The sequence below is a fragment of the Lygodium microphyllum genome, chromosome 3, assembly GCF_053477565.2.
Source record: "Lygodium microphyllum isolate KBCC chromosome 3, Lygodium_microphyllum_v1.1.10, whole genome shotgun sequence".
NCBI lineage: Eukaryota > Viridiplantae > Streptophyta > Polypodiopsida > Schizaeales > Lygodiaceae > Lygodium > Lygodium microphyllum.
Genome location: NC_141137.1, coordinates 144,901,478 through 144,915,642, shown reverse-complemented (window position 1 = coordinate 144,915,642; position 14,165 = coordinate 144,901,478). Strand labels below are relative to the sequence as shown.

At 37.3% G+C, this 14,165-nt stretch overlaps 1 protein-coding gene across 1 annotated transcript; it reads right to left on the bottom strand.

Moving 5' to 3' along the window:
* Positions 1-5,869: 5,869 nt before the first annotated feature.
* TOM2B (tobamovirus multiplication 2B) lies at positions 5,870-13,883 on the bottom strand. Its single transcript, XM_087674840.1, has 4 exons — positions 13,719-13,883; positions 13,570-13,632; positions 6,381-6,445; positions 5,870-6,269 (listed from the first exon to the last, which is right to left on the bottom strand). The coding sequence occupies exons 1-4, from the start codon at positions 13,830-13,832 to the stop codon at positions 6,185-6,187; spliced, it is 327 nt and encodes a 108-aa protein (XP_087530966.1). The 5' UTR covers positions 13,833-13,883; the 3' UTR covers positions 5,870-6,184.
* Between the last annotated feature and the right edge of the window lie 282 nt (positions 13,884-14,165).

The window sequence follows — 14,165 nt, the reverse complement described above, 5'->3', positions numbered from 1 at the left end:
CCCAGCCGATTGATGTGGCCCTTACGACTCTCCTACACCCCAATGATTAGCCCCAGGATGCATCATCTTACACATATACCACATCAAAACAAAGCTTTCTCTTGATATTGTACAATCCATGAGATTTTGATATCCTCACCCAATCTTTTCCAAAGATAACCTGCTATACTATAGCTAGGGATCCTCATTCACTCAATGTGGATCAATGATTTGACAAACAAGTGCTATGCGTCCAAGACATTTTTTCTCTGATATCATGTTTAGATGCACACGCAATGTGTCATGCTATATTGCACTCAAACATCTCTAACTTAAAAAAAACAAAGTGATGTGTGAAATCATTCTTTACATGCTTTAATCTAACGTAATGCAGTGTTTCCAAGGACAATACCGGGCTAATCCGTGCTATCGTTCCTCTTTAAACTTACATAAATCGCAATCTATATGCCATATAATGCAAAGAAATAAAAAATTGTTCAATTGCATCACTTTTCAACCCCCCCCCCCCCCCCCCCCCCCAATCGTTTAGGTTCTTTTCACACATAAATGGAAGTAGACTAAGGCTATCCTCATGGTATATCTTCATTATACATCCACGAACACACTCCTAATTATTGATAATTTTATATGCACCAAAACTATATTATTTTTTTCTCTCAAAAATCTATTTTTCATATTTTTTGTACTTTTGTGAATATGGATTACTACATTTTTCTAGTTTTCTAGTTTACATGATTGACATGAATCGTGGTCCATTAGCATATACATTCTTATTCCATACAAACAATATTGAGCCCATAAAAACCAACATTTTTCTAGTTTTCTAGTTTACATGATTGACATGGATCGTGGTCCATTAGCATATACATTCTTATTCCATACAAACAACATTGAGCCCATAAAAACCAACAAACCCTCTATTTTTCCATTAAATCTCGTGTTTTGGGTTTTCAATTTTATTATCTTGTATATGAGCTATTGAAAATGATTGAGTTTTCCATTATTTCAAACATTTGCAACCATTTCTCAAACATCTCAACCATCTTTTCACAATAGGAATGAAAATACGCCATGCTATGTAAGAAATTGGTACTTACACTATAACTTGCGCATGTGACACATCAATTTTCGATAAATTGGAGTCGTTGATGCTACTACACAGTCGCTTATGCCTCCAAATTCATCTATCGGCTTGTCATCATGTCTTGGAATCATTGCACATACTCCTTCCATTGAATCGTCCTTCCCTCCCTCAAACATAGGTACAGAAACAAGGGATAGGGAGGGGAGAGAAACATGAGAGAAATACTAAATTTGGATCTCTTCAAAGAATGCATCATATTCAGTTATTTCTGAGGTGATAGGGAGTGTAGAAAATTGAAAGTACATGGCCTTGGCTGCTCTCTACAATTCGATTGGTTGCTAATCCCAAGAATCATGGATTTGAGGGGGCATGCAAAAAAAATGCCCCCTCCCTCGATTGAAATTTTGTTAAGCTCTTTTAATCCACATGAGCCACTTAATTCTCAACTTATCTAGCTCATGCCTTGCATGTTCTCATTGCCGGCAACAACTGGTTCAATCAGAGGGGAAAATGGCCTCAAAGTCAAGATCTGAAGGTACAGTCGTGCTTGTAGCAAAACACGTTTGGGCCACCCACTATTGCTTGAAACTCTAGCACCACTTTATTTTTACCCCAAATGCTTCATTTTTCCCTCCAAATTTGGCACCTAAATACACCTCTTAGGAAAATTTCAATCTATTGGCATCTTATAATAAATATTTTAAGAGTCATTAACAAATTGAGAAAATGCATATCAAATATAGCTTGTAGATCTTACCATGCTTTATTATCTTATTAAGCATTCTCTATAAACAAGAAAAAATTGGTCAAACCTATCTTTGGCTAAAATTAACTTGAAAATATACACATTTAGCTAAAACCATTCGTAATATAAGTTTAGGTTTTTTCTACAAGCTACAACTTTAATTTTTATAGTACATGTATGTTCCAAGTAAAGAAAATAGATTGCTTAGAAGCTAGGTCTCTATACAAGTTTTTAAAGATTGTAATATCCCATCAAATACTCAAAATTTGTGAAAATAGTCTCATATAAATCATAGATCTTGTTAAGGACAAAAACATTTGTTTTTACACCATCCTCAAATTATGAACTAATAGAAATAGTACCTAGAAAACAACTCTATAAGAGGAGGATTTTAGACTAAAGTATAGGCAGCATGATGGCAACTTTGTAATTTGGACCTAGACATCAACAAGGATATAAGAGTTGGGCTTCCCGAAGTATCTCAAGATTTAAAAATAGTTAAATTTTGATTCAAAGCTTGGCTCATTAAGTTTAAGCTTAATCATAAGCCTCGTAATCTATTATCACCAGGGGTCAAAAATATAGTCATGCCATGAAGCTAAAGGGAAAGAGTTCACCATTTTAGATTATGATATATGTTGCAAGGGTCATGATGGTTAGGAATGATATGAAGCGTAGACTATGTTTGCTCTAAACTCTTGCCATCACACATGAGGTAAAGTGAATAGAAGCTTGGAGCATTCTTATACTAATATTGTGAAGTAGATCATGTGGCGAATCTAGCATCTTAAAACTTAGATATATATAAATTTTTTTAAAATGAAATTCTATAAGTTAGTAGATTCAAAGAGAATAGTTAGAAAAACACACCACAAGGCCTAATATCCCCTATGACAAAGCTATGGTTTTTCATTCTCCATTCTGGAAATCTTGTGTTACATGGATATATGCATTCATACATCATGCTTACATTAAAAAGAGATACAAATACCAATAGAAAAATGAGATTGAATGGATGAGGTCTCGTGAATGTTTTTGTGATAGGTGTAGAGATTTTTGTGTGCCGAATCATAACGTTTTAAAATAACTAAGAAACTTCCACATGCACTCAACAAGTCTTATGCCTAAAAAGGACAGTCAGATCTTCATTAACTATCAACATCAAAGGATAACCAAATAAAGTCATCCTCCCTATGAGAATGTGCATTGAGAATGCACAAAGGAGAGCCATTTAAGGCCATTATCCCTTTAGCAACCATCTTGTGGCAATATATTTCATAATAGAATTAAACAAAATTATTGGAATCATCATTACAAAAAATTATGCAAACCTTTGTAATTATTGCCTAGAAGAACTATGTAAATTATAATTGCAAAAATATGCTTGCAAATGTTACACAAAACTTATATTAACATCACATCTACTCAAAATGCAGGAAACTATGCATAATGCAAATGATCTATCCTCTCTCAATATGAGTTTTTCTTTTGTATCATATGTTTTACTCTATTAGCTATTAGTTCTAGAGTAGCCTAGTTACATATTAGTTGGTTCCATACTAGTTTTTCTATGTGTTAAGTTTGAACAACATAATAAACAATTGTAAACTAGCAAATAAGGCACCAATACATGCATACCACCTAATTGTGTATTAAGTAGTACTCTAGCAAAGTATGGGCTATATCTTGATTCTCAATAGGTAATAGTTGTGTTAATTGCATGTGAACTAATAGTTATTATTGTAAAGAAAGATAATTCTAACAATGCAAATTTCTTAAGAGATGTTCAAAGTGTGGTGAAATCTCTTTCAAATTAAGCCTACTAGACTTCCCAAATTTGATCAATTAAAGAAAATCCAGTTGGTGAATAATAGTAAAAAATGAAAACCTTCCTCATTTGCATTCATACACCATAACCTCTTGGCTTGAATTGACATGGTGTCAATTCTAACTCACTTCAAGTACCTTCCTATGAAATCTTCTACTTCAACCTAAACTACTTCTTCTTCATATCATTCCCTTATTCTTTCATCTTTTCCTTTCTAAGATTTAGTTGCTTTAACTTACTCTTAGCTTTGGATTATAGAAATTGTAGTGAAGGCTCAACGTAAAGGTTGCATGTATATCATCACATTGATAGACACCTCCCCTCCCTTGTGCCTTAGATGGCATTAATGGTGGTGGTGTAGGTATGATACATGCAATCTATCCTGCAAAATTTGTAAGTTGGTATTGAGCATGGTATACTGGAGGGTTGTTCATGTTTCCTTGTCACCAAAACTATCATTACACTATACTACTAGCCAACCTTATCTACCAAGCCAAACCAAAAACATATTTCTATCACACTATCAATGTCATTAAACATGTCACACAATTGCTCAAAATGTTCAAGGTGTTGCACTAGATTACTAAGAGCATAACTAAGCAAGTAGCTCTGGTTTCACCCTCGATTGTATAGAGTTACAATCACAATATGTAGACCAAAATGAATAGTGCTTATATCATACCTTTGAGCATCACTACACAAACCTTCATAACTATCTAAAATGCAAACTTTATCCTCGCCAAATATATGTTTTGTGTATTGTATGCTTTACTCCATTAGTTATTAAATTTGTGATAGGGTAATGACATATATAATTCAAATTCCTGAGAAGTTTGAAAGGATGGTGAAATATCTTTTTTTTAAATGCATTGAGCTTACTAAAGCTTGAAAGGTTATTTCAAAAGCCGATTAGCGATTACTAACCATTGAAATTTATCGTGTAATGCTAGACAATCATTGGCAATATAATGGCTAATATTTTCTCAATTATGAATACTACTAATTGTGTAGTGGTTAACATGTTTACAACCATGCAAAAGCTATACTCTAGGTTTAGCAACACCATGGCACATATTCTTTGTAGCATACACATGATAAACATATACGCTCAATTCCACATCAATGCAATGGTGATTATCATTCGTACTAGCTATTGTCTAGTTTTGACATCACGAAAGTCACTCCTATAGTAGTATTTTGAGTGCTATCAACTCTTTTAACTAGTGACCATCTAACTAGTTGTGCTAGCTACTTTTGTTCACTTATTTCAACTTTGCTCCTACAACAATAATTTGAGTGCTATCAACTCTTTCAACTAGTGACCTGGCCACTTTTGAAGTTCACTCATTTCAACGTTGCTTATATAATAATAATTTGAGTGCTATCAAGTCTTTCAACTAGTGACCTTCTAACTAGTTGTATTGGCTACTTTTGATGCACTCATTTCAACTTCAATATAGCACCATAACTAGCTATATTATTGAAATTAAAACAACAATGATGCAATGTTAACCAAGACTAAATTTCATATATCCCTAAGCACATAATCTAAAGGAGGGAGGGTTGATAATGTGATCTACACTATTATAACATAGTTGGTTGAGGTTTTCGAAAGTCAACACAATTTTACATACAACAAGCTATTGATTTTTAACAATGTTTGCTTTATTTTCAAGTGTAATTCTCAAGAAACTCTATCAAAGATACACCTAAAAAAGAAACAAGACAATCTATGCATTATTCCTTACTTATAGGACCCTATATGCAATTCGGTTGAATAGAGCAAGGGCTTTTTTTGTACTCCTGTTAGTTGTGCAACATCCTAATTATGTAAATTTGCCTCACAAACTACAACTATAAATGAAATCATTCACTTCAATACTTTGGATTGGAACATGGAAATGGTAAGTCAGTGCTCTATTGAGAACATCACATCATGTGATGCGGATTCTTTTGGAGACCCAAGCATTGCGAAAGTGAGTATGTTGGGACATATTTAAACAGAGCGTCCACATCACAACTGTTCATTTTGGCCATCTAATGGAACCTAATTCAACAAATGGAAAGAAAGGCACATGATGGTAATTTTGAGAGCTGAATGTTGGTGGATTGAAAATGTGGGATTGCAAATCCATTCCAAGGCCTCGTACTTCTATGTACACATGCTCTTGTGGATGCTACATGCAAGGTTTGCCACAAGGTAATACAAACAGAACAATCGAACAAGCAGGAGTTAAGCCACATGTTACTAGAATTTTCCATGCTTGTCCAAGCAAAAGATGCATTATTGAACACCCATAATCTTTGTGTGGAAGATAAGACCTGCCCACAATCTTCATGTTGAAAATATAGAGCACCTTATTTGATGATTTGTGTTCTTATTTTTTGAGAATGTTACATTGCTAATAACTAGCTTACACATTCCCTTTCTATGTGTTTCACCTAGCTTCTATGTATCTGGTAGCTATATGCCACTCCACTGCAGGGCAAGAGCCTTGAAACTTTTGTCAGCAAATTTATCAGGCTCTTAGCTTACAACATCATCCTTTATAGGTCCAACTGTACTTTCTCTGTTCTCAAGTAAGGATCTCACTGTCTTTAACTCAGATAGGCTGCAAAGCAGTAAATCCGAAAAAGACATAAAAAAGTAATAAGAATGTAATCAAACCATTTACTTTCAGCCCATAAGTTATTGGGGAAAAAAGCAGCACGGAAAGACTAACCTCACAAGAGCTCTGTCCATATGTGCATCCAAGGCAGCAATAACTTCAGGCATTTGTTTTAAGAGCTGCATTCATAACATGCAAGGAAAGATTAAATCTCTTGTGCACTCACACTCTTCATTCTTTGGTTTGGCCGCTTCAAAAGAGAGCAGGGAGAGTTGGATTTGGGTTGTTTTCAAACCATTGTTCAGATTAAGTTACACACTTGCACACAACTTTTCTTCTGAGCCTGACCTTTCAATTGCATACATTAACAAGGCACTTGTAGTACAGTATGAACTATAAACTTCATCATTTATAAGCAAGGAGAATCCGTACGTTGTCATTGTTAAAGAAGCTCAATAGAATGGGCTTTACGTATACTTCATGGGCGATATATGATGGGTGGACACAAGATTGTGCATTTTGCTTTTGTAGGGAAGCAACTTCTTTTGATTATTTCAAACTTGGAAATTAGTTATTTAATGATAATGGGGGTATATAACTTTCAACATGTTATGCCTTGTGACCAACATTTCATCCTGCAAGGAGCTTACGATGTTTTCCCCAAATAAAGTAACTCAGTCATTGCCACATGTTTCTTCTTTGGCACCATTATCAGGGAAAGTATTGTATGTACCAAAAAAAGGGTCTTCCGACTTCTAGCAAAGACATACTATGGGATATGGCAAATGATATTCTTGGAAACCTTGATGTGGACTTGGATGTAGCTTCCTTGCAGCATACAACTTCAGTTGCAAATGCTTAAGTGTAAACAGCTAGGTCATTTTGCAGCGATGTACAATGGCTTCCAAACAGGTACTGTAAACGCCACGAACAACGTAGTAGGCTCACAATTATAATACTCCCTTATTTTCAAGATTAAACTGTTTGAGAAAATAGAAAGAACAAATAATTGAAGCCTAACATGAAAAATATTTAGAGAACTACAGCCGTAGACACAAAGAAATGAAGACAAGATGAGGGTTGATGCCTGCTGTAGACACAAAGAAATGAAGACAAGATGAGGGTTGATGCCTGCTGTAGACGTGCTGCCTAGCAACTTCCACGATCTTCACCAACATCACCACAGCTGCAGTTGCATTCCACCTATTTCCTGGTACATGCTGTGCAGCTCATCCTGCCTTCAGCTTGTTCATCCTGACGTCATCGCCTTCACTGGTTGCTTTTGCCAATCATCCCACATTGTCTATGAGTAATCATGATTATTTCTCTCGTCATCATACACATGGCACACAAAACCTAAGGTTTTTCATTAAACTTTGTAAGTGAAGTTATATATATTTTTTAATTGGGGCAGTTCACAGGGTGAATACTTCTTGGGCCCTTTTCTTTCAAATTCCAGCCCGAAATCCTTAAAATTTGATGACCAAAATTTGGCACTTTTTCAATCTAAACCCTCTTCATGGTATCTACTATCACAATGTCAAGATATGGCATCTTCTCTATCTACAAGTTAAAGATTTAGCTTATACTTATACGGGAAGGTGCATGGACAGTCATGTCCACTAACAAGTAAGGCAACCCACAACTTCATCAAAAATGAGCTGAGCCCAATGATGGCTGAGCCTAGATTTTTATCCAAAAATTTTGGCATCTTCTTGTTTCTACGATTCTATTATGAGTTATGATTCAAGGGGGAGTTGTAACCACTTTATGCATAACCTTTGAGTTGAGCCTGAAAGCTATATTCGCATATTCAGCATTTGGTCATGTGCCCAATGCCTTTTTGAGCCATGCTAGCTTTTGATCAACCCCTGAGCTATGCACATGTACCTCTTAACAGTGTCTCACATTGAGTCCCTAAGCTTGTTGGTAGACCATGCCATGACCATCCTCATGTTGCATCTGTCTAGCCATCTACATCATCTGCTTCATCTTTAGCATGCTACACATTGTTTCCAAGCTCCTGCCCTAGCGTTTTTGTTCCTGTGTAGGCTGCACTACTGCCACCATCTCTGATCAGCCTGATCCGAATAGATTCATCGTCCTAATCTATGTTAGCAGCTGCTGATTGCATACAAAGGTTGCCTACTGCAATTTGGGATCCATTCAACTTTTAGAGTACAGCACACTCTCCAGTTGATCTGTACCCTAGTCCATTCTGAGACACAAAAGGTTGGAGGTTTTGTATGCACTCTTGCATAGTGTGTTTACTATCAGCCTACCTTATTTTTTCAGTCTGTCATCTCCTAATTGTGAGCCCTAGTCTGAGTCTAAGAAGGACATTTGGAGCTCTAATTGTGTTTTCTTTCCAATTTTGCGTGTTTGTCTAGCACTAGAGCTGCCCCAAATGGCTTCAAACTACCACATCAACATATTCTGTGTGGTCGCCAGCATTTATTGCAGCCACATCAGTGGTCGGTAGCAATTATTGATGCCACATTAGAAATTGTTGTGGTCAGGGCCAACATTTTTGGCATATTTTATTTCCGGTTGGCCAATTTTCAGCATATCTAGCTATTTATAGCCGTACCCAGCTGGCTGGTCATTCATTCTTCTCTATCTTAAGCAGGTGCTCTATTAGGTGGCTGCAGTCTTCTCCATCTCTATCATGGACAGCAAGCTGCACACTCTACACTTCCATAATCATCACCATCTCTGTCACCATCGAAGGTGGTCATCATTATTCAGCCTGATCCGGTGTCCTCATTGATGCCTTGTGCTGCATACAGAGACTGATCAATCCTCATTTGTATTTAGATTTCTTCTTTGTTCAATGTAGATAATTCTTCTCTTTCTGCTTTCTCTTCTTCTCTACTTTTCTCTCCGTGTCCGTGAAATCTCTTCCGTTGTGCACTCTCACATGGTATCCTCGCCTACTGTTTGCTGCTATAAACGAAAAAAAATTGTGTTTTCTAGGTGACATTCAACAAAGATGGGAAATCCACAACTCTCTTCTTGCAAGTGTTGCTGATTTTCCCTCCATTTGGACTCTCCTAAAGCAAAATGTAATAGCCTTTGTGTATTTGCAAGCTGTACGAAGATGTCTAATCCGTAGTTCCGAGGTCTTGATGACTTGGACAAGGGAGGTTTCTCATGACGACTCTAAATAGCGATGTGATTATTAGAGGTCACCAAACCCTTTTGTACGGTCTCATAGTTCGTAGCAACCTTCTCCTCCCCCCTCTCTCCATGTTTCACATAGAGCCCGTTCTACCAACTTTAAACTACCTAACAAGGCACCACCTATCCAAGTGTTTGTTCTCCCTTCTTTACCCAAAGAGGATCGGCTCGATGGTTCTAACTATTCGCTTCGATACAAAGAGGACCGGCTCGATGGTTCTAACTATTCGCTTTGATCCAATCTTCACTATCTCTGAGTTATTGTTCATCTTTGAGTTCTACCATCATTACTTTGTGTTTTGTAGTACACTTGTGTTTATCCTTTGTGGTCAAGTACTTTCTTACACCTAAAAGACTTGTGGAGTCTTCATTTTATCCACATTTGTCTTTACCAAAGATTGTATAATGCACTCTAAACCAAACACTTAGCAAGAGGCTCTTAAGTGTTCCTACAAAAGGAGCTAGAGATCATTGACTTGAATGGAACCTAGACCTTGGTGGAGCATCTAGGTCACAAAAAGGTTATTGGGACCAAATGAATCACACTAAACTAAAACCTCATGGAACCTTCGATGAATACAAGATTAACTTTGTGGTACAATGGTTTCGACAAAAGCAAGGAATTGTTTATGAAAAACCTTTGTGCTAAGAGCATGGTTGACTTCTTTCCATTTGTTACTAGCATTGATCTCTCATCATGGTTGGTGTATCTATCAAATGGACATCAAAAGTGCCTTTCTAAATGGTTATTTGGATGAGGAGGTGTGTTGAAGCAAGCACCACACTTTTGGGGCATGGAGGTTGTCTAACATGAGGATGGGATCTTTGTATCTCAACAAAAAAATGCCCATCAATTAGTGGATCAACATTGTGCACACTTCACATGGCCAATAGCCACACCTTTAGATCCCACTATGACTTTCAAAGGATTCCTATGTATAGCCTTTTGAAGCAAGCATACCTATCAATTGATGGTGAGAAAGCTCTTATGATTAATTCACACCAGGCCAACTATAGCTTACTCTTTTTCAATACTCAATGAGTATTTTAATGCACCAAGAATATCTCCCTAATTTGCTACTTATGTGTATTAAGATATGCCAAGTGTACTTATGCTTATTAGTTGCATTTTGATGAAGGACTAACCTTGTAGGGATACACTGATTTTGACTAGACCAAAGACCTAAAAACCAATGTTCCCATAGCAACCACATCTTTCTACATGGGCTTGGCTTCAATCATTTGGTTAAGCCATGAACAAGATACAGTTGTTGCATCTTTTATCAAGGCCGAGTATCAAGCCTTCTATGATGGTGCCTTCAAGGCCATCTACTTGAGGAGCTTGTTGGCAAAGCTTCATTTCGCTTGTTCCATTAAATACTGATCTATTGTGATAGGTAGATTGGAATAGCACTTGTTGGCAACTGCATCATTAGCCTAAAGACAAAGCATATCGAAGTGCATTATCATTTTACTAGTGAGCGAGTGAGCTAGACACCATCTACCTAGAGTTTGTGCCTTCTTCTGATAACTTACCAACATCGTTACCAAATCGTGTGGATACATATGCTAGGGTTTGCAATTAAGATATCATAGAACGTACAAACACAACTAAAACTCAATAATCCACACAAAAATGTAAAAATCGTAAAACAATTTGTTATAGTTAAAAATGCAAATCAAGCTGACACTAAAAAGTGCTTGAAACTGAAAATATTACAACTCGCAACTATAGTGATATAGTAGTTAGGGTGGCCTGATTAGCAATCACCCACCGAAAGTAGGAAAGTAGACCAAACCAGCTGGCCAAAGCTGAGAAGTGGCTAGAAACTATAAATGCGACCTAGTTTAACAATGGCAACAGGTTATACAAGTGACGAGTGGGCTAGGCAACTCTAGGATGAAGCAAATATAGCAGTACAGGACCTACAGGCTACAAGGGCTGGTGACAAGTTGGCCTACTCTAGACAACAAATGCAACAATCTAAATGACGGCGACAACAGTTAGAGTCTATTGAACAAGTGCTAAAGCAATCCTGGAGGCTAATGGAGATGATGGTGAAGGATGGCAAAAGGGATTTGGGATGTGCAAAGTGGCTGGACAGATCTGTATTTATAGACATATGAGCAAACCAACTACCCAAAACACTTTGGTTGCATTAAATGTGAGTGCCCGGACACTTTAGATACATTAACTATTTGATTTTGGGGATGTTTAATAAGTTGAATAAAGGGAGTTAAAGCTCATTAACCCTTTGTTACTTAACACCCCCTCTCAGCCCAAAAACTTGAGCCAATAGGAATCGCAATGCTCAGCTCGACCAAGAGATCTCACCCAAAGCAACTAGGGTATTGGACAAAGGGTGCACATCAACTCCAAAACAGGCTACCAAGACTACAAAGGCAATGAGGAAGTATCTCTATTTTACCATGAGAGGTCCCATCCTAAAGCAACCACAACATTAATCAAATGGTCAAGATAGCTAAGTACGATCCGTCTAATTTGTCTAGTCCATGGACTTAGTATGGTATTGAATGTAACTTTTTTTAAAAAAAGAGAGAAAATATGGTGTTTCACAGGGTCATTAAAAAATGCATGAGAACTTAAGGATTGATCCACTAAATCTTACTTGCTTCAACATGAGAATTATGACCCAAATTATTTTTGTTACAAGGCATTATTTATTCAATACAAACTTTGAATTTGTTGCTTCGACAATGAATGAATAAAGATAGATCCAAATTGATGTCCAAGTTCCAATATAAGAAGGTAGGGAAAGACTCAAGAGGAAGGTGGTAAGAGAGAAGTAGGGGAAGAGAGGTGGAGGTGCAGGTAGAGGAAGAGGAGGTTGTAGGAGAGAGGTAGAGGAAGAGGAAGAGGAGTTGGTAAATGAGGTAGAGCTAGAGGCTAATGTAGAGGTAGAAGGAAGAGAGGGATTTTCCAATGGTCTTTTTTTTTTCCGGTTTGGATCGAGCAAATCCTAGACAAAATTAAGTGGATCCAATCAAACTAGATGGATCAGACAAGATGGTTCCATACATGGACCGGATGCAACCCTACAAATGATGCTCGTTGACTGTCAAAGAGCCTACCAAAAATACAAGGATCCTCAATGGTTGTGTGGAATGTGTCCCTGGAATCGTACAAGGGAGCTTGATAGACAATTTATATCATGTCCTTCAATAAGGAGTAAACTTACTTTCAGTGTACCAACATCACCAATTGGGACAGGCCATCTTTTCCACTAAGGCCATTGACATGCATGTCTTTACCTACAATAGAGTGCATGGGACAGATTCACAAATAGAGTGCATGGGCAGAAGCATCATGGTTGCACAATACAATCAAAACATTGCCAAAAAAGCATCTGACGAAGAAAGCATCGTCATGAACCATAGGTGGCCAAAAGAGTTACCTTAATGATTTCAAATTTTACTCAGTTCACTGATTCCATCTCTTCATAGCCTTCCAGGCAGCCATGTGTTGGCATTCTGGCTCTCTCTAAAATTGTTGTGAGCAGTAGATGAAGTATGTCAGCCTCAATGCAGGCACTCTTTGATCATCCTGACTACTCAGCATGTGTGCTGACCCTGGTGTTTTCTTATAGTAAGAGTGGAATCTTCATTGTTCCTCTACCAACAACAGAAAGATCGGTAAAGTGACTTATTGAAATGCAGCTATGATTTACACCAAATTGGAAGAAGAGATCCATACAAAGTAATCAAAATAGGAATTCTTGTCCAATCCAGACCAGCATTCATCACGAAAAACTTTTCTGGGTAGCAGAAACAAAAACCTTCAAGTCCAAATTTTGGAGGGAATTTCCAATCAAGTTATATGTATTTCCATTTTTTATGACTAAACATTTTGTAAAGTTTAAGGCTTTCAACCTTCTTCGGTGGATTTCCAAGATTTTGCGATACGACTTACATTAAACCTTGGCTTTCGTGAACACTGACATAGACAGCTAGATAACATCTCCTGAGCCTTATGCTTACAAGGAGAAGGGAAGAATTTCGAAACAAATGCAACTGTGCGTGTTTATTTTATGGTTAGGCAAACCACTTAGATTAACATCAACAACTGAGGCAAAACGAAGAGCATTGGGGAGGAAAGACTAACCAGATCGGTGTTCTTAATGCTTGGAGTTCTGGCCAGCAGTTCTTTCGGGAGCTTGACGAGGGCCTTTCCAAAAACGAAAGAACACGACGTGTGAGAGAATTGATTAATTCATTCGCGATTAAAGGGAGGAAAATGGGGGCGTGAGAGACCTCGGTAGGGGAGGAATCGCTGAGGAGCTGAGCGAGGTTGGAGATGGAGAGGACCGATTGCGAGAGACGATCCGCCACCTTCGCACTTGTTCCTTCGGAGGGAGAGCCCGCCATGTCCAGACCGCGACCGACGCTTGTAAACAAATGGATGGACTAAGGAAGAAGATGCAGCTTGAGCGGAAAAATACCAAAATGATACATTTTGTTTTTTTTTTTTAATTAATTAAACAACTACCTGATTTTAATAGATCATTTTTTTTAATAGTTATTGATGCTAGTGGATATGGAATAGGAGTCATACTTATGCAAGATAATCATCCCATAGCTTACTCTAGCTGTAAACTGAAACCATCCGAACTTAAATATTCTACATATGATAAAGAATTGCTAGCTGTAGTACAAGCCTTACATCAATGGAAACATTATTTAATGGGTTCTGAATTTATG